Source organism: Triplophysa rosa, linkage group LG25 (genome assembly GCF_024868665.1).
Source record: "Triplophysa rosa linkage group LG25, Trosa_1v2, whole genome shotgun sequence".
NCBI lineage: Eukaryota > Metazoa > Chordata > Actinopteri > Cypriniformes > Nemacheilidae > Triplophysa > Triplophysa rosa.
Genome location: NC_079914.1, coordinates 13274371 through 13295629, shown reverse-complemented (window position 1 = coordinate 13295629; position 21259 = coordinate 13274371). Strand labels below are relative to the sequence as shown.

Genomic DNA, 21259 nt, shown 5'->3' with positions numbered 1-21259 from the left:
TACGTTTTGAAGTCATTCAGAGATCCGTGAAATTGCCCTCCGAGAACACGCAAGTGGTTGGAGCTTCATTTTAACAGATGTTTTTTATTAAACTCAAACTAAAAGGATATAGTGCTATGGGAGGAACATTGATTTAAAGGCTTTGCTGAATGACGCAACGATAATAGGCCTATTTTACGATTGCTGTTTCTCTGTTTCTTACAGTATGACTATTGTATCTCTTAGCAATGGTTTTACCATAGTAAAAGGGTAGTAATCGTGTTTTTTTGGTGGATTGAGTACCATACCACAGTTCACTACAAATACTATGGTGAAAAGTACTGTAGCAAAAACAACCATTTGTGGTCCCCAGGACGATCGTTTTCAAGGTGCTTTTGCTTATCTAGGAAAGTTTTCTTAAAGGGGTTATATGGCGCGAATACGTGTTTTTGTGTCTTTGGCGTGTTTAAGTTGCCCATGCATGTATTAGACATGTAAAATCGCAAAAAGAAAAGTGTGGGAACAAAAGATGCATTCTATCTAAAAGCGAATGCTCACCCAGACCTGCCTGAAACACCTCGTGTAACCACACCCCCACAAATCTACGTCAGTTCGTGGTATGATTTGACTAAGACCGCCCAAATGCAAGTAAGGTGGGCGTACCTGTCAGCACAATTGCTTTGGAACCTGATGTTCCAAATATGGTAAGAGGCGTTACATTTCCGTCACACGCTTGCAGTTTTCGACCAATCACTACGCACTGGTTAACTGTCCAATCATAGCACACCTGGCGTTTCAGAGCGATGAGCTTTGTAAAAAATCTGCATGTTTCAGAGAGGCGGGGCAAAGAGGAGATACAAACATGCATGGTATGTGGAAAAGACAGCGTTTTTGAACCTTAAAACATCTAAATCAAACCATAATATTCATTTTAGCCGTGTCATATGACCCCTTTAACAAAATTTGAATGTTAGTTTTTGTTTCGCAAAACATTCTGGTAACCAAAAATGAATGTTCTGGGAACGTTTGCTGTTTAACTACCAGTGTTGGGTAAGTTACTCTGAAAAAGTAATTAATTACTAGTTACTAATTACATATTCAATAGTGTAATTAGATTACTGTACAAATTACTCTCTCCAAAAAGTATTTAGTTACTTACTACTAATTACTTTCTATATACTACATCAACCTTGATTAGTTAATTGATTCAAGGACATGAAACGGCTCTTTTAATTCATTCAAATAAATAATATTAAACTACATAAAGTACTCTTATTAACTGACCAAAGTATTACAAATGTGAGAATTATACATTAAAGCACAGATTTTAAAGTTAGACTTTGAATTTTGATGTCAATTCCACTATTGCACACACATATTACACAAAATATTTAGTTTAATTAATCAAAAGTAACTAATTAAATTACAGAAAAAATAAGAGTAATCCCTTTACTTTTTCAAGGGAAAAGTAATTAAATTACAGTAACTAATTACTTAGTAACTAGTTACACCCAACTTGTTAACTAAAGTGTTATTTATTTATAATCACGGTTCATTTTTGTAATGCATTTACCCCCACAGTTCTTAGAATGAGCAACATTTTTGTTTATATACACCTTTAAAGTTTCCCGTTTGTGCCGTGGAGACTTTCCCCACTTATTTCCCCTTTCCGGACAAATTTCAAGGATGACATAATCACGCCGTTAACATCAAGTCTGGTTTCGCATGCAAACACATGGTCATGAGCTCAACGTGGAGCGTGTCGCATCCCGTTCGCATGTGACCTCATCTCTTGACCGGCCATCAGCAACAGTTCGTCACATTGTGATGTCAGGATGTTCTTAACCACTAAGTGTTTGCTTGGAGATCAACAAACAGAGCAACACACCTTCAGCTATTTATAGCTCATGACACCAAATGTGTGCAACCACACTAGTCACACTTCTGCAGAATACATTATGTAAACAACACTTAATAGACTTTTACAGCCCAAAAATGTAAATTAAAGAAACGGTATACATCTTCTGATACCACCACACAGTACTTCTGTATGGAACAGAAAAAAACAATGGAAAGATTGGAAAAAGATTGGAAAGGAAACGACATGTACCTCTTTTGAAGGACCAACGTTTCATCCAGGAGAACGAGGGCCAGGAGTTGTGGAGAGGTGGATCAGCCATGTGGACTGGAGTTTGTGAGCGAGAGATTGCGACGGCTAGAGCTCCGCAGGCATATGAGAGAAGCAGTGGGGATTAACTAACATATGATTCAAAGTCAAGAGGCTCTCCAGCGGGTTACAGCACGGGGCGGGTGGGAGGGATGGAGGGGCGGAAGAGAAAATGCAAGCAACCCGAGATGTGAACAAAGGGAACTTTTGGAGAATATTACCCCTAGTTTAGTGCTAAGGTGTTATCATGATGGTATCAGGTGTGATATTCCAAAAAACGATGATCATAAACTCATAAAAATATGAGAAATGCAGGGTTTTAATACATGCAAAGTCCATATTTGACCCAAAGTGTGCTGAAACAACCCAGCATTTTTTGATAAGTAATGGTTATGTTTGGTTACAATTACAGTAGTGCCAACCATGTCCGAAAATATCAATTTGTTTTATAAGTCCTCTAAGAACAGATGAATTATTGAAATGTCAACATGAGGTAGTACTAAAGTTGTCAATCAAAAAAACAAACAAAAAACATTTTTTCAATACTTTTACTTTAATAAAATCGGGTTCATTTTCCATCTAGACAAGCATGCCGAAATTAATATTTGTTCTGTATTAGGAATGCACTACAATGATTTTTGGCAATCTTAGACATGCTGAGATTTTCCTATTTATTTTAGTCGATAGTTAATACAGATATAGGCCTAAAATCTTTTTATTTCTTCTTTCAGTTTTAGAGTTCCAGGGTCTCATCTACAAACGTATACGGGTTAGAATAAAATCAAACAATTAGTGATACTGCGATTATGATAATATGCTGTTTTAATAATCAAAAATAAATACAAATTACATCAAATCAACCACTGCTGATTTTTTAGAGTCGGGCAATCAAAATATTTTATGCATTTAACATGTTTAAATGTCTAATCAGTCTGATTATTCCATTCATATGCAACATTATTTACAAGACCCTTTGTTATAGTACAATGGTACGGCATCAAGAAAAAACACTATGTAAGGGGAAGGAAGTTGGGAGTGACGTGTGGCATGAGAAGAAAGTTCAAGATATGGCACATCAGCTTTGCATTTTTTCAGTTTCACAAAACTATAAAGACATCCTCCAAAACAACCCAGCTCTCAAACAGATCCTTTTTATTGTGCTTGTTTCTCGCTTAATCTGTTAAAAAACCTAATTTGGACTAAAACCGTAATGTGTAAAGTAACCACGCGTGACCTTGTTTATAAGAATGAAAGTGAACAGCGGCACCTGTCATGCACCACACGGCACAAACATCATGTTGGTTCCTCTTTAAAAAAACAAGTTCATTTCCAAAACAAAACCAAAAATATGTTCAACTCTCTCATGCTGTTGCAACACAATACCACTGCGTTTCTGCTTACACAGTTCCTTATAAGAAACTTTGACAAAGAAGTGAAGCAATAATGGCTGAAAAGCAGCATCAAATATTCAAAAAAGACAACAGAAAGAGCTCACGCATACTGAAGATGTCAATGCTTCACTCAAAACTCAAGCATCACAGCTTATCTGCATTACCAGAAGACAATGCATTGCTCGGATTCAATTCAAATCGAACATCAGTTCGAGTCATTTGGTCTTCTACTCAATTTTGTCAAAATGAATTACATTTAAACATTTATAACATATTCAACAAACAAATGAAACTACTCACCCAAAGAACTAAAACTGAAAAACAACTATTCTGCAACTATAAGACGAAACGGACTGCTTGTTAACAGCCGAAAAGAGCAGAGCGCAGTGCTAACCACAGCTTAAAACGAACAACTCGGTTACAACTTCCTCTTCAGACTCAAATACACACATTGCAACTGCAAACGCATACAGTGCCGAGAACTACAGAGGTGAGGTGACACAATTACAACGTAAATGACGGATGTAACAATTGAAACTGTAGGAAAACGGTAAACCTCAGAAATGTCTTGCAAGTGCACAGGTCAATATGACCGAGCCTTTTCCAAAAAAAAACATATTTTAGCTCTACGACTTATGAGTGCAGAGGACGAGAAGCTAAACGGAACCCATAAGCTTGTGGTTGACATGGTGAACTAACCATTTTCAAAAGCTTGCTGAACCAGCTGAGAAAAAATATCTCGTTTCCCCAGGTTAGGAAGAAATGAGTAGCACTTCAAATGAAAAAATTAATTTATGAACCCTCATTTGACTTGATTTTTTCGGATTTCTAAAGAATTCACTGGCCTCATTTCCATACAGTAAATATAGGAACCGAATTTGTCCATTTTAAATCGCTTTGATGAAAATCGTCCACATCCAACAAAACCTCACGTCACTTTGTTACTATTTTACGAAGTGGCTAATTCGTACGAACTTGTACGATCTCATTCGTGCGTTTTAGTAGGATCTGTTTTTTGCGCCAGTGATGGGAGGGCACTCATTGCTTTACCCCCTCATAGTCGTACAGTTTGTACGATTCAACTGTACGAATTAATACAAATTAGCCACATCGTAAAATAGTTACGAATTCCTGTGAGATCAGGCTGCCCCTTTGAAATGATTTCAAGTGCAAACTAAAATCAAAACTCCAAAACGTTTCTTTCGTAACAATTTTTTAATTCATAAATTTCATATAAACAGTTAATTGTTGAATAATTTACACACAGCAAGATTTATTTTCATACCATTCCAACATTTACTGTACACGCCACTGCCCGGCTCTCGTTGAGTCACTAAACTGTCAATCTGTAAAAATGAGTTTGTCATGGCACAGTTTGATCTCGGTCAGATGTTTTTTTGTTGTTGCATGTAAGTATATGACTGTGGTTCACATGATCATGCACAGCAACGGCAATGGCACAAATTCAGCAAGGTGAAATATTTCAGGGGCAGTTGTGGTTCATACATTTTCACACATACATCGCCTTATGATTCCAAATAATATACATAATGTATAAAAATATACATCAGTATATTTTTTACATTATAGATAAACAGATAACAGCTCTGGGGATTGCCTACGTGCACGAAGAACGAATAAAATAAAACAGAAAAACTGTAACAAGGAGCAGCAGGGATCAAACAAAACAAGTGAAATGATGAAAGCTAAACTAATGGCAAACAACGGCAAGCCTTCAAGACCAGCGGCATTTTAACCAAATCTGTGCCTCTTCTGTTCTCATTATCCTATTTGTGTAAGATGTCAATTGTAGATTTACTGAATATGTCAATTGTGGTTATTTTTGGTAAACTGTAGCACAACGCAAATAACATCTGTAAGGAAACTGCAGTGGTCTTTTCCGGTTTTCACATTGAAAAACGATTGTTTATTTAAACGGTCATCTTTATGAATTCAGCATGTAGAGGAATTTTCCGTATTATACACAGCAAAGGGCAACAATTTACAGATACAAAACGCTGACAAAGGATATGCAATCATTTCTCGGATGGCAAACAAGTAGTTGTACATGAAAACAAAACAAACGAAACAACAATGCAAAGGTCGTACAAGGAACATTTGAGGTCAAACACCGAACGACTTTCATCCGATCAGTTTCGCCCAATCTGCAAAAGTAAAATCGATGCCTCGAACGAACGACATTCCGCTTCCATCGAAAAGAAAGCTATATACATTGATAATGTTAACTCCATAATGTACATCAATAGTAAAAGTTTACAGTCAAAAAAGTCACTGAATTTGCCCTTCCTATTCGGACTAAAAAAATAGAAATGAATATCTCTAAGCGTAATACTTTTTCCTTTTTAAAAACAATAGAATACATACAATGCCTTGTATGTTTTCTAGCTCGCTGTAGAAAAACGCATTTGGGGCTACTAGCGAAAGTTTAACCAAAATTAGACAGTATTTATCAAAATTATATTCTTTTATCTTTCTGAAAATTTTTACATTGGGAGCTGCCAAAGTTGTCATCTGGGCAACAGTGAATCTATCCCACAATGCCGAGTGGTTTGTTAGGAACACAAGCCAGATCACATCAAAGCAGAGACAAGTTCAGCTTAGTTGAAAATAGAAACAAACAAAATTGAAAATCATTCACATGTACCAATACAGTAATATTGAGCCAAGTAAAAGAAAGACGTTTTCTGTACCCATGTTGAAAAAACTTCTCATTTGTACAATAGAGTGGATTTTTTAACCTGAAAGTAAAGAAAAGAATCCGGTACAGGGAGTCTGTTGGCCAGGTTTGGCTTGGAGGATACTTAGGTTTTTGTGCAAGGCACTGTGGATCAAAGCCGTAGATGCGCATATGTTGTCCACCAGGGGGCGATCAATTCATTCCCCGAAATGCAATGCAGAGGCAACGAAAGATGCAACATGCTTTAAAGATGAAGTCAACATCCAAAGGAGGGATTGTTTCTGCAGTTTTCCGTTTGGTTTCGCCATCTTAGTTTTTCACGTACAGATTGAGCAAACGGTGGATATTGATGCTCCTCCAAAAAACGAAACCCAAACCTCCTCAAAACCCCCCAAAAATCTTTTTCTATGGCACATAGGACTGTCCACCAAAAAAGGAGAGGCAGGTAAAGTCCGTGTGTACTACAAACTATGGCATTGATAGAAAATTTCACAGTAGAAAAACAGATGCACATGGAAAAAAGACAACATATTGACAAAAATCACATTTGGAGAAAATGAACAAAGAAACAGTGAACAGATTTTCTGCATTTGAGCCATTGAACTTGGGGCAACAAGATCGGACTTTTGTTCTCTAAAATATCCACAAATCACAAAACAATTAAACACAACTACGGTTTTAATGGGAGCTTTTGAGTTGTTGTGATTCAGTAGTGACTTGAAAAGTTAATTTCCTATAATGTTAAATCCAAAACCATTAAGGACATTATAGTGGCTTTAATAAAGATCATTTTTGTATTTAAATAAGTGCTTTTTTAAAGATGAGGAAATAATACCTCATAATACCTGATTAGCATTACAGAGCCAAACGGTGTGCCATACAATAAAAACACACCCTACGATATAAATATAGGTAAATTTTATGCCATTGTAATACTAAAGAATTTCGTAACAATCTTTTAACTTAATTCGAAAAAATGGCTCTGCGTTTTTATTTAGAAAAAGGACCCGTCAAAGCGAATCTTTGGGTTCAGGCTTCCCAAAGCAGAAGAAAAACTAAAATAAAAACAAAAGGGAAACAGTGATTTGTTTTTGTTTTGTTGGGGGGACTTGTGAACAACCGATTTGGGGATTGAGTCTAAGAAATCGAATCTAAGAAATCGGTCGAGAAACTGTAATAACTACAAAGAGATGCAACTCGGCTCTAACAACATACTGAGGTAGACTGTGTCCAAACAACCAACAGAAAGATATAAGTAGTAATAAACCCGCTGCCTCTTTAACCTCTCCAGCTGTCTCAAAAAAAACCCGAAATTGACTAAGTATTTAAATAAAATCTAGCTGAGATTAACATAATTATGAGGATCATAAAATAAATAAAATATTAATATCTGCCTTTTCAAAGGTCTTGTAATTTAGGTCTAGATGTCTGTTGAGAGCTACAGCAAAAGAAAAGTGAATTTTCGCAAAACGAAATTTCTTCATAGCGGCGAATGAAGAGCTAAGTTTCATTTTCTCGGTCCTTTCTGCTATGTACACATCAAACGTAAAGCCAATAAGATATAGAAAGGGAACATTTTTATCAGGTTACCAGAATAAAAAAGGGTGTGAAATAGTGAAACATTCTAAATCTGTAAGCCTGGATTGATTTTATCCTTGTTCTGTCTCCCAACCACAAATAAATATACATACATAACACATATACACGCACATACTGTACATGAAATGTGCGCATTTCTGGATGACGGACGAGGAGAATCCAGTAAAAAAGTCACCAATCTGTTGCCATCAGAGAAGGCACGAAGTGGAGATATTGAACATTTGTTTACGAAAACTGTCAACCGTGAAGATAAGAGAAACCGCGCAGTCATCCTGACAGTGAGAAGTTTTTTTCTTACTTGATCTTCAAAGATTTCCCTTATTCCAAACTAAAATGTGAAGGCCATTTGCTGTGGAGGCAAAAAGGGCCGGCATTCCGCAAAGCCGTATGCTAAGAACACTCACGTTTTCATAAAGGTCCTCGGAGCTATATTTGGATCAGGGTTAACTTGAAGGAATGACAAGATCTGATAAAAAAATCGTCCAATTTGTGTTTATATTCGATATGCAACCCAAAGTAAACACATTCTGATTTCCTTCGCTGGCCAGCACTACAGGTGTAACAAAACAACATGGTCGTAAAAACCTGTCTAATGAAAACTAAGTGTTCAACTTTATCTTTTACGCCTCTAAATACAAGTAAACCGCCAAACGTGCCAAAGACAACCTTTCATATCACACTAACACCATCAAAACCTTCTCAAAACATTCTTTATAACCAACAGAATACCAAGGATCAAATTTTGAATTTTAATCATAAGAAACTCATTTGTCTTCTTTTGAGGAAATATATCTATATATATTTTATATTTTTAACATTGATTTCAATTTTTGAATTTATACGTTCCCACCGAACCAAAAATGCTCCCCTCTGTATGTTGGAATATCACTGTGAGTCGACATTTGCGATGCAGTTTTTTTGGTTAGACATTAAAAAAAACAGCTTATTAAAAAACATTATTTGCAAAAAAATATCATATAAGCAAAGCCTCTGATGAAAAACCTTAGAAAAAGACATTAGAATTATGTACAAAAGTTGTGAACATTTAAAATACTGATACCGAACAATATTTTATATATATATATATATATATATACATATCTGTGTCTATATATATATATATATATATATATATAAAATACCCACTATATATCAGAGCAGCAGCTATTGGTCAGTCTGAAGAACTCTTGTCCGATTCGTAACTGTTAAATATCCTTCAGCTGGTAAAAAGGACACAGGAGTAAAAAGCTCAGGAAAATCAAAAACCAAGCAAATAAATTAAAACTCATTCAGCGGTACGCAAACATCATCTGGGTGAAGTCAAGACAAAATAATTCCTTAAAGAAAATGAGTTGTTCTGAAAGAATATATGCCATTGCGTAGTTCCATACTGAAGTCATTTTCTTAGGAAGCGATCACGCACTGTATAGGCCACTTAATAAAAGGCCACTATCATGAAAGATTCCCATTGAAACGCGAAAAACAAACAGGAACAGGAAATAAGCATCCGAGGGAACAGGAAGTTCCGAGGTGATGTAGCCGAAGCAGCTTTCTGGTTGATGTAGTCATGTTCACAGTTTCTAATCCCCGTCTCGGAGGAAAAGTCTGCATCCACGCTAGTGTACTGATGAGAAAGAAACGACAACAAAAAAAGACCTGAGATTGATATCTTTAAAAGGGCCTCTGCAAAAATAAAATGTCCTTTTTAAAAACAAAGGCGGCCAACGTTAGGACGGACTGGATCGGGGCAAAGACAAAATGCGTCCGTTTTTGCCGCCGTTCATGTGCGCGTAGGGCACGTGCTCCTCGTAATTGCCCCGCAGGCCCAGGGAGGGGCCGTTGTCTCTGCAGAGGCTCTCCTCCTGTTGCGAGCAGGATGACGGGTCCAGTGGAATGCTCTCCATGTTCTCGAAGTCCATGTCGAAGTCCTCGCTCTCCGGCACTTTGTTCTCCTCGCTGTAGAAGAAGGAGACTTCCTGGAAGCTTGGATGCAGGTCCTCCTTGATCATCTCGATGATCTCGTGGAAGGTGGGCCGCATCTTGGGGTTGTACTGCCAGCACATCTGCATGAGGTTGTGCCTAAAAACAGACAACAATCTTACCATCCAAACTATCAAGTTATGTTGCGAAAGCCAACCATCCTACAAAAGTCAAACTTACATCCTCTCGGGACAGTTTTCTGGTTTCTCCAAGTATCCTCCATCCATGACGAATTTGAGGACCTGCTCGTTGGACAAACCCTGGTAAGGCTGCTCGGCGAGTGTGCTGATCTCCCATAACACAACGCCGAAAGACCTGAAGTCAACAGAAAAATGATTTCAACTGACTGAACGATCCATTCCGTTCCATTGCGGTTTATGGCAAGTTAAAACATCTTCGGTGTTCGATGTTTCCTCCCGTAAAGAGTTCTTCTCCTGGACACTTGGTTAGTAAGAAAGAAACACGCAGTAACACAGTAAACGGAGTGAATTACCCACCAGCAGTCTGAGTGAGCGGTAAAAATGCCGTCTTTGAGCGACTCTGGCGCCATCCACCTTACGGGCAGAAGCCCCTTCCCGCCTTTACGATAGTAATCTGTCTCGTAAATGTCTCGGGTCATGCCGAAATCTGCAACGAATCCAAATCAGAGACGTTTTATACTTGGTAGTGTAATTGATAGCAAAACCTCAAGTCCAAAAACTTTGATAGTTAAAGCAATAGTTCAGCTGAAAATGAAAACATTCACATCATTTACTACTGAACTGTCCCTTTTAAAATAGTGTATTCTTCCCTACCTCCAATTTTCACAGTAAGATCTTCGGCCACCATGCAGTTTCTGGCTGCGAGGTCTCTGTGCACAAACTTTTTAGCGTTGAGGTAAGCCATGCCGTCTGCGATCTCCGCCGCCACCTGGATAATCTCCTTCAAGGTGGGCGGTGGACGTCCTGGATTGTTCTTTAAAAGAAACCAGAACGATTGAATTAAACGCACACTATTAAGACATGTACAGAAACATGAAGGTTGTCCTAAGACATGAAGTCTAACCTCAGCATCAGGTCTGAGGCTACGCAAAAAGCTTTTCAGATCTCCGTGGGTCATCAGTTCCATGACGACCAACGTCGGCTGCCCCTTAGACACCACGCCCAGCAAACGAACCTAGCCGAACATAAAATAAACACTTTTAGCATGTTAGATGCTATTAGATGTTCTTAGTCGTGGTGGCTGGCGAGATTTGGCGCTTACCACGTGATGGCAGCTGAAAGCTTTCATGACGGACGCTTCGTTGAGGAACTCGATCCTCTCGCGGAGGCTCGCCGACTCGTTGACCGTCTTCACGGCCACTCGAGTGTCGGGCTCGCCTTTCACGATGTCCTTGGCAAAGCCTTCGTAAACCATTCCAAACGAGCCTTGGCCGAGCTCTCGAAGGATGCTGATCTTCTCGCGAGGCACCTCCCACTCGTCTGGAATATAAACTGAGAACGGCCACACAAACAATTGTTAATAGAAAACAGACGGACATGTAATATTTTAGTCTAGCGATGCAACTAACAACATTTTTTATCAATATAAATTGCTGTAAATCTGGATTGGTTTTTGATTAAAGGAAATCAAATTTGGCTTTATCAGTTTTTAAAGTACAAATTTAAAGGCTATGAAACAATGTCAACTGTTAACATTTATACTATACAGTACAATAAATATAAGACAAATTTAATACATTTATTTTACTGTATAAATCTATATTTTAATTTATAAATATAAAAATACAAAAAAGGATACAAAACTAAACAAAGAGACTAAGAAAACAGTTATTAACAAAAATAATCAAAACAAATTAGGAAATAATATAAAGGCTATAAAAACAATGTAAAAATAAATTAAATAGTAAATTAAATAAATAAGTAAAATATATGTGTAAATATAAAAATAAAATTTATTTAGCATTTGTAAATCTAAATTAGAATTTATAACTATAAAAATGTAAAATATAAAAATAAACAAAGGGACTACGATAACATATAGTAACCAAAAACAATCAAAACAAAATAAATACAAAAAGTAGTAATTAATATAAATGCTATAAAAACATGTCAAAATAAATAAAACAAATAAATAAAATGTATATGTAAATATAAAAATAAAATGCATTTACAAATATAAACAAATTTCTAAATATAAATGATCAAATGCAAAAAACAGGACATGAATAGAAAAAGGGCAAAAGAAAAATTTGATATAAAATAATGTTAGTACTTAAAATTGAACATAAGAGTGCCGACATTTTTGGGGACCTTTGTCGCCATTGATGCATCCAAAATTCTTACCATCATTTGCACTTAAATACTCTGGGTTCGAGGATGCAATCAAGGGGCCAGTCGGTCCTTCAGTTTGTCTGGAGAAAAAAAATCCAACATAAGAGCATTGTCTAGATTAGATATCGTCTTTAAATAATCTTAGTGAGACTCGCTTATACATACTTCTTCCTAAGAACAATAAAGACTGTGCTGGCCAGAAACAGCAGTACGAAGATGACGATGACTGGACCGATGATGATTTTCATATTCGTGTCCCCTGCCGAATGCACTTTAGATTAGAGACCGCAATGGTCAAAATAATAGTAAAAGAAACAACGGTAAGTATGGACAGTCGAGCTTACGGTTTGGAACAAAGAAGTACGAGGGTTCGGTCCAGGAGCCGTTGCCGGCCAGCGAGGTAGCGCGGATTCTCACGCTGTAATTACCAGGATGCCCTACTCGTAATCGACATCCGTGGTTCTTCTCGTAAGTGATTCTGGACACGCATATTTGATCCTCCTGAGAGACCGAAAGGAAGTTAGAAAATGAATTCAAGCTTCTGTTGAAACAGTATACCAAGCTGTGTCATAACGGTATCATCATTAATGAAGATATTAATAACCATGATTATTGGTATTGACAATCAAAAATCCTAAAAAGTTAACTTTGCGCAAATTTTAGATAAATAAACAGAATAAACTGAAACGCTTACGTAGTTATCGGACATCCTGATATACTTGACTTCATACAGTATGATCATTCCGTTGGGCGCTTTCGGTTCCTGCCATTTGATATAGACAAACTCTGGTTCGTCTGGAAGCATTTCTTGCATCACTGGCTCCACGATGTCATCTGCTTTTGCTAAGAACACAAATAAAAAAGAAGCTGACTCACCAGAACATGAATTCGAATCGTGTTAAAGCCAAACGGCACCCGTCCGGGAAATCTTACCTTCAGGCAAAGTGCGGGCGCTGACTAATGTAGGCAAGCTGCAGCGGTTGGGTTCCCTGGGATGGTTGCACGCTTGGATCTCGATCTGATAGCTGGTGAAGTGGAGGAGGTTGAAGATGACAGTGGATTCTTTGGCACTGACCAGCCGTCTGATTTTCTCTTCCGGGCTCTGTGTGGTGGAAATGTTGGGCAGGCTGGGGGGCGTTTCCGGAAAGTTCGGCATGGTGGCTTTGGCCACGCCCACTGAGCGGCGACGTCGGTTGGGTCTACGGATTGAGAGTTGAAATCGAATGTGAGAATCGGAGAGAGAATTATTTTCCAAGTCATGATCCTAAACGACATTAACAGAAGAGTCGAGGCTAAACGATATTAAGGTAGAAAGAACACAACAAGTATTAGTAGCGGGAAGTCTTTGTGACCTTTAAAAAGTCATGCTTTAAAATGAAAAAACTAGCTGACCTTTGAAACACTCAGAAAAGTACAACTGACTTGATAAAAACAGTAGATGGAGCCATAGATTCATGGTTTACTATGAACACTATTAAAACATCTATGTTAATCGAAATTAATAGAGTATAACTTAAACATTAAAAATTTAACATAAATGTTTCCATAGCGATAAACAAAAAAGGTTGAGGCATAAAGATTTGCTGAAAATAAATAAATTACAAATTAAAACAACTAATTAACAAGATTGCTAAATGTTAAACAATAAGAACTAAAACAAAATAAATGTAATAGTAAAAGCTAATTCAAACTATTTAAATAATAAATAAACCAATTTGATAAAAATCTAACCAAAATTAACATGAAAACAAAAATATAATAGTAAAAGCTAATTCAATTAATTTAAATACTAAATTAATAAATTTGATAAAAATTAAACTAAAATGAGCATGAAAACTAAAAATATTATCGTAAAAGATCACTCAGAATATTTAAACAGAAATACTATTCAAAATATGTAAATAGAAATAATAAAAGAAACAAAATTGATCAAAATACAACTAAAATTTACATGAAAACACAAAATATAATAATTTGAAATTAATTCAAAATATTTATAAAATAACAAAAAATAACTCCGTACGGTTGATACTACAGCATTCTATTGATGTTAGACCCACGGCAGAAAATGGCAAGATATTAGCCCGCATGGCTGCGCTCCAGACCGGCACATGTGATAATAATGTTAGGACTGGCAACCGAGTTTCACAGGCGGAAACCATTAAACCAAACTGCGTGCTTCAAAAAAGAAACGCACAAGGTGTACCATGTACACAGGCTTACGGGCACAAAAACCTGGAAAGAAAACAGTCAATGTCCGTTTCTGCAGCTCACTCCTGCTTTAAAGAAGCGGTACCCTTTTAAAGCTAACCAATGATTGGCTGACATCACAGAACACACATCTAACATGAAACCAGAATGTGCAACCTTTTATAATGGGACGCATTTACAAAGACCAGAAAAACCATAGTTAGGCTTCTTGAAGGCACAGATATCACCCAACTATAGAAGACTGGCATCATACTTTGGTTCGAAGACTTCATTGTGGAGATAGTTCTCGAAGGTCTTGCGGAACTCCGTCTCTTCTGCTTCTTTCTTCAGCTGCGTCTCCGTTTTAGGGCACATGCAGCATCGGCCGGTCATGCCGGGCACCTTCGTTTGGTTCCAAATCTCTTCCTCCTCTTTTTCAAATTGGGTGGGCGTACGGGACGGCACTTTCATCCCTGAACAGAGAGAGAACGGCAAACACTGAGATCGGAGACCGCCGTGGGATATTCCTTGGGAAATTCAAGACTTCCCGAGCATTACACGTACCTTGCTGGCAATAGTCGAATTTGTAAAGCTCACTGTCTTCTTCCTGTTTGTGGCAGACGACCAGGTAGTGGGTGATGTTGCCGTTGGGATCGGAGGGCGGCTTCCACTTGAGAATGATCTGCGAGGAGGAGTTGGAGGAGGAATTGGGGTCCAGAGGTACAGAGGGTCCTGTTACAGAGAGGAAACGGAGCAGGACAACGTCAAGAACACCGGCGTTCTCGGATGACAAGCTTTTCACGAGTCATTTAATTCACATAACGCTCAAGCTAAACCCTTGGGCCAAAATAGACGAGACATATTCTGGTACAGGATCATGAATTTGGGACTCAAGGTCACCGTGGGTACAGATCACCCCTGTGACCGTGAACTTACGGGTCGCATTGGTGCGGACGTAGATGATGTCGCTCTTGGCCCCGCGGAGCTGGTGGTCATCAGAGGCGGCGAGCTGTGTTTTGACCATGATGGCATACTGGGTCCAGGGTTTGAGAGACATGATAAGAAGGCCCGGTTCTTTCTGCCCGTTGCCCTCATTGGAGCGTTGCGGAGGCTCCACGTCAGCGATGGCCCAACTGTTGGATCCACAAGCATCCTGTCCGTCAAATTCAGTCACGTTCCTGTAAGGCCTGAAAAGAAAAGGTAAAATCGTATTAACTGCTTGATTTAGGACCACAGAACCCAATACAACACTGGAACCAGCACACTTACGCTTCTTTATAAAACACCATGAACCCCAGCAAATCTCGGAAGTCTGGTGGCCAGAATGCCTCCCACCTAATGAGGATCTTGTCATGGGACGTGCGGATTTGAGTAAAGTTGAGAACTTTATTTTCACCTGTAATAGACAATCGACATTAATCCTTCAATGTTTATTGTAAAATGATGTGAATCGGGGAAAAGAAAGAATGATATGAGCCTTACAGAACGCTTGGTCTCCGTACGTGGGGATGTTGATTTCGTTTTTGGGGATCCTGTCTTTGGTCCCGGTGATCTCTTCCATCCTGAGGATCTCAGATTTGCAGAGTTTGGCATTGTGGAAGAAGTACATCCGGCCCTGCAAGATTTTCAGGTTGTGTTTGGACCAGTCCCACAGTTGTCTCAGGTTCGGGTTGTCCAGGGCGTAGAAGGAATAGTTTCTGCAAGACAAACGGTGCGTTTCTAAATCAAGACTAGTGATAACCCAATATCAGTCGGATCAGTTAGTTTCAGCCTGTCAAATAAAAATTTATATTTTTAAATGTCCAATACATACCCGTGTTCCTGGGCTTCTCCACGGATGACCCGAAGCTTGCGGAGGAAGGAGAGAGACACGAGGGCGTACGCCCTGCGGACGCTCAGGTACCCCATGATCTCCTCTAGCTGACCCAAACTGGACTCCAGCTCGGCAGCGATATTGTCTGAGGAATGAAAGAAAAGATATCTTTTCACAATCCTTCATATGTCTGAATCAAGAAAGCACCAGCCATGTTTCTAACGCAAATGTAAATAAAAAATGTAAAATGATTTTTTTTTTAGATTTTTTTTTTTTATCTAAATCTAAAAAAAAAAAAATACAAATATGAGATCGATACGTTTGCAGTGAGTCTCATGAGGGAGATTGAAAGTGTATGAATAAGCGATGTCTGTACGCACTTCCTCCTCGGATTCTGATGATCAGACTGCCGCTGAGCACCGTGCAGCCACGCAGGGCCTGCGCCGCCATGACCGAGTCCACCACCTTCAATCCCGTACACATTTTGGGACAGCGACCAGCACACGGTGTACAATTCAACCTACAAAAAAAAAAAACGACAATCGTGTCATTTTCCCAATGATAAAATAACTCGAGTACTCTTCGCTCTGATGCACACATTTGTTGTGATGTCATAACACTCTGGTTTCGCAATTTATTACGACTGCCTCTGGGTAAAACGTATTGTTCCCTGCACACCTGCATGGTTGTTGCTTACGTTTGGAGCGAACCCAAATACAACGCAATCGACTTGGCACTCTGTTTCAATTCCAAGCAACAATTTTATAAGATACAGACGATCTGTTGTGGACTTTGAGGGCGAAGACGAATACACGATTCCATTGAGACAAAACAAAATACCATGGATAGTTGTGTTGGCAAAAACTCAGAAGAATGCAATGCCTTCAGTAGTTGAGTACTCAGGCACCTTTCCAGAAATGGAATTTTACAGGAGCGCCTCGCAGCATTCAACCGCCGCATCACGGGCAAACGCCCAACTTCAGTGCTTTGCGTAAGGCGAAGCGGAGCCAACCGAAGAGACGAGGCTTCCTGACGCAACTTCAGCGATGCGTTCCAAACGGCACAGAATGAAACGAGATACAGTCAACACGGCGAGAGGATTCGTATAATTCTGTTGCCTAATTTGATCGCTTTTAACGAAACTTTTTTGTGTGTGCATGGATTGAAGCTTAAAGGTACAGTTCACCCAAGAATGATAATTCTGTCATCATTTACTCACCTTCGAGTTGTTCCAAATCTGAATAAATGTCTTTGTTCTGATGAACACAGAGAAAGATATTTGGGAGAATGCTTATAACCAAACAGATTTTGCCCCCCATTGACTCCCATAGTAGGAAAAATTACTTAACATTTTTTTTCGTTCTGTTGAACACACATTTGAAGAATGTAGGACAGCAAACAGGCACTTTTTATTACCATTGCATATTTTCTTACAATGGGATGGGAATCAATGGGTGTTGAGATCTGTTTGGTTACAAGCATTCTTCCAAATATCAGAACAAAGACAATTATACACATTTGGAACAACTTGAAGGCGAGTAAATGACAGAATTTTCATTTTTGGGTGAAGTATCCCTTTAAGATAGTAACGTTATGCAATCTCGCTCAAACCTTGCTAAAATGCAGCAAGGGCGGAAGGGAATTACCTGCGTTTTCCCCCAAATTAATTTGGAACAAAATTCTGTATAATCCCAAACTGGGACTTCATGTATCACCACAATATTCCCTTTCAGTTCCAATTTGACTTTATTCTGTCGAAGGATAAAGGCTCATTTACGCAAAGACTGATATATAAAGATGTATAAAAGATATATAAAGAAACATAAATGTTTCAAAATCGTTTTAAAATGTTAAAACGTTTTAAAAACATTTTTTAAACATTTTATAGATTAAGAAAATATCCAAGACCACAACACGACTATAACAATACAGAGTAAAAATACTGTCGGGAGCGTTTTTTTCCATCTGATGGAAAACCAACATTAATCAAAATTCAACTCAAATTAAAAGGATCCGCACATTTAAAATATGAAACTACAGAACGGCAGTTTAGAATAAACAATGTTTTCGTCCACTGGTGTGAACGCTAATATAGTTCGCTGTACGTTTTTAGTTCTTGGCATGAATGCCTCAACTAAACAAATAAAGAAGCACTAAAACGCGCAAGAAAGGGGTAAAAGATCATGCACAAACGTTCATGTGCCACTGAGTTTTTTCCCAGCTGTGCCGTCGTCTTCGAAAAACAACGGGGAGAAAAACAGTGGGGACGAGCCGAATGAAAGGATGGGGCATGCTGTCACGCAAAGACACTTAATGCTGCATGACTGCCTTCCACAAGGACGAAAGGTGGCCGGACAAAAAACACGAGCGGATTACGTCACTCAAAACAAAATTCCTGGAAAAGCGTCATTCCGGCAAGGTTCCTAAACTGCCATCCCTGAAACGCAGAGACAAAAGGCCACAGTGAAACAGGCACCTTTTGAAAGAGCCCTAAACCGCCGCCGCACGCAAACAAAAGCCGCTATTGTTTGCAATGTTAATTCACAGTTCATTCGTGCATTAGTAACAGCCACACATGAAGCTGGACACGGCAAGCCAGCGTTTACTCAAGCTTCCGGACATTTCCGGGCCAGCCAAACGGACTCGGTCTTCGGTGTGGGCTTGTTTTGGTTTGCAATTTGTCCTCGATTTCAATTCTGCTCAGCTTGACAAATTCAGCCAAGTTGCAAAACGACTTTGCTGAAATAACCAGGGTGGCATTTTATTGCGCTTTTAACATGACACAAGGCATTATAATCTGCTTATTTTAATTTGCTATGACTGTCGAGATGAAACGGTGTTGCGTTTAGACTTTCTGTCTGGTTGAGTGGCTGGTTTGTTCATATGCTAGACAACACAAACAAATAACAGCTTGGACTAGAAATAATTCATGCTGACTGAATACTGAATGTAACTGTGAATCAAAAAACTAAATTAAAAGAATAATACGTCATATTTAGGACCATTAAGATGTTTTGTGTTGACTTTTTTCGACAAGAACATTTTAGTTCCTACTTCATATCCAAATAAAAATGACGCTATTTTGCATATGTCCAATTTTCAACATTTTCATCATGTTGACAACAAACCAAAATGAAACGAGGCCTATTTCAAATCACAATCTAAGGACTAAAACTAGTACTTACGAGGTGGAATTCATGGTGGTGTATCCAGACGGGCATTCTGGGATACATGCCCCGTTGTGAATGACGTACTCGTGGCAATCGCCACTCTTGCCCCTGCACTGATTGTGGAGGTCCTGGCAGAATTGAAAGGACACGCAGTGCCATTCCTTGAACATGTAGTAGCCGGGGGGGCAACGGTCCATGCAGGTATCTTCAAACAGGAAGTTGCGACAGGCCACGCATTTGGTTGCGTTTCCCGGCGCGGCACAGCCGCCCAAACACTGGTCATGACAGCACTCCTTGTAGGGGGTACAGGCGCCATTCTTGCATTCGGAAGGGCACACTGTGAAAAAGATAGAAAACTGACGTTACGAACACAGTCATTAGTTTTATTTAATGCGGTAGTTTTTATTTTAATTACTTAATTTTACTATTTTGAAATTTTAAAGACTATTGCAATATAACAACACGTGTACAAAAAACGCTTTTATAACATATACATTTGTACAATTTACAATAAAATAATAATTATTAGTTTTTCACAATACAGTACTAAGAATAAATAAACACTGCAATAAATAAATAAATTATATTTAATCAAATAATTTAAAAACGTAATCTTCCCATAATAACGTTCTTTACGCAAAACATCAATTCTTTCTTTTTAATTGTCAGATATAAACATTTTCTTGACAGGCTTTGTGACATTCCTCTATATAAACTTATACTACGGTAGAGTAAAGGCAATAAAAATGAAGCATATAACGATCTTTAAATGAACTTCATCATAAAAATCATGTTGAACAAACGCCGGGATGAGCCGCATGGAAAGGCAACGTGAGGTCATGACTGGCAGTTCTGTGCCTTTCATCATCGCAGGAAGGAACTGATTCAGAGTTGTGCTTGGCCGCGGGGCCATCTGGAAGAGAAGCTTGTGCTTCGCAGGGTGTGAAAATAAATGAATACAGCCGGCTGTAAGTCATCTTCCCTTTTAAACAGCAAACACTCACACTTGCTGCCTGCTAGACCACACCAAAGACTCGACACTGGGGCAAACCACAGCCTTCCAGAAACATGTTTGGAATAGCATACTGCTGTTTTTTTAGTGCGCATTATCAGTACTGTTGAGCATGACAACATCTGTATGGACAGAACAGGACCAGATGATCTATTAAAGTGCTCACGGTGCATGAGATGCTACATCCCACAATGTAATGCACTCAACCCTCTTTTCTAAATGTAACCAGTAAAGTCAACCACAGACCTTAACATTACATCGACTCATTTGATTAGAATGCTAAAGACAAACTTATTATCACTATTACATACTGTACACGCACTACAAAAATGATGCAAGCTAGAAACAAATACAAAGCTCATGTTAGAAATTTCTGCACCATTGTGTCGGTGCAGTGAATTGCAAAAATAATGACGCAAAAATAATGAAAATTAACTCCGTAACAAACCTATTTTCACTATTACATACTGTACACGCACTACAAAAATTATGCAAATTACAAACAAATACAAAGCAAGATACAAATACAAAGCTCACGTAAGAAATTTCTGCATCATTGTGTCTGAATTGCAAAAATAATGAAAATCAACTCCGTAACAAACCTATTTTCAATATTACATACTGTACACGCACTAAAAAAACTATGCAAAATACAAAGCAAAATACAAATACAAAGCTCACGTTAGAAATTTCTGCACCATTGTGTCTGAATTGCAAAAATAACGAAAATCAACTCCTTAACAAATATATTTTCACTATTACATACTGTACTGTACACGCACTACAAAAATGATGCAAGCTAGAAACAAATACAAAGCTCATGTTAGAAATTTCTGCACCATTGTGTCGGTGCAGTGAATTGCAAAAATAATGACGCAAAAATAATGAAAATTAACTCCGTAACAAACCTATTTTCACTATTACATACTGTACACGCACTACAAAAAT

The 21259-nt window shown here is 38.4% G+C and overlaps 1 protein-coding gene across 1 annotated transcript in view; it reads right to left on the bottom strand.

Moving 5' to 3' along the window:
• Positions 1-2962: 2962 nt before the first annotated feature.
• insrb (insulin receptor b) overlaps positions 2963-21259 on the bottom strand; it is a 52032-nt gene continuing 33735 nt past the window's right edge. Inside the window, exons 3-21 of the mRNA XM_057326421.1 lie at positions 19315-19636; positions 16510-16649; positions 16130-16274; positions 15799-16013; positions 15586-15712; positions 15253-15503; positions 14881-15048; positions 14591-14789; positions 13060-13325; positions 12821-12969; positions 12471-12627; positions 12292-12385; positions 12139-12206; positions 11057-11286; positions 10859-10969; positions 10609-10768; positions 10312-10441; positions 9995-10129; positions 2963-9913 (exon numbers count right to left, since the gene is read on the bottom strand). Coding sequence (XP_057182404.1) covers positions 9562-9913; positions 9995-10129; positions 10312-10441; positions 10609-10768; positions 10859-10969; positions 11057-11286; positions 12139-12206; positions 12292-12385; positions 12471-12627; positions 12821-12969; positions 13060-13325; positions 14591-14789; positions 14881-15048; positions 15253-15503; positions 15586-15712; positions 15799-16013; positions 16130-16274; positions 16510-16649; positions 19315-19636 — 3419 coding nt within the window. The 3' untranslated portion in view covers positions 2963-9561. The remainder of the gene's footprint in view (positions 9914-9994; positions 10130-10311; positions 10442-10608; positions 10769-10858; positions 10970-11056; positions 11287-12138; positions 12207-12291; positions 12386-12470; positions 12628-12820; positions 12970-13059; positions 13326-14590; positions 14790-14880; positions 15049-15252; positions 15504-15585; positions 15713-15798; positions 16014-16129; positions 16275-16509; positions 16650-19314; positions 19637-21259) is intronic.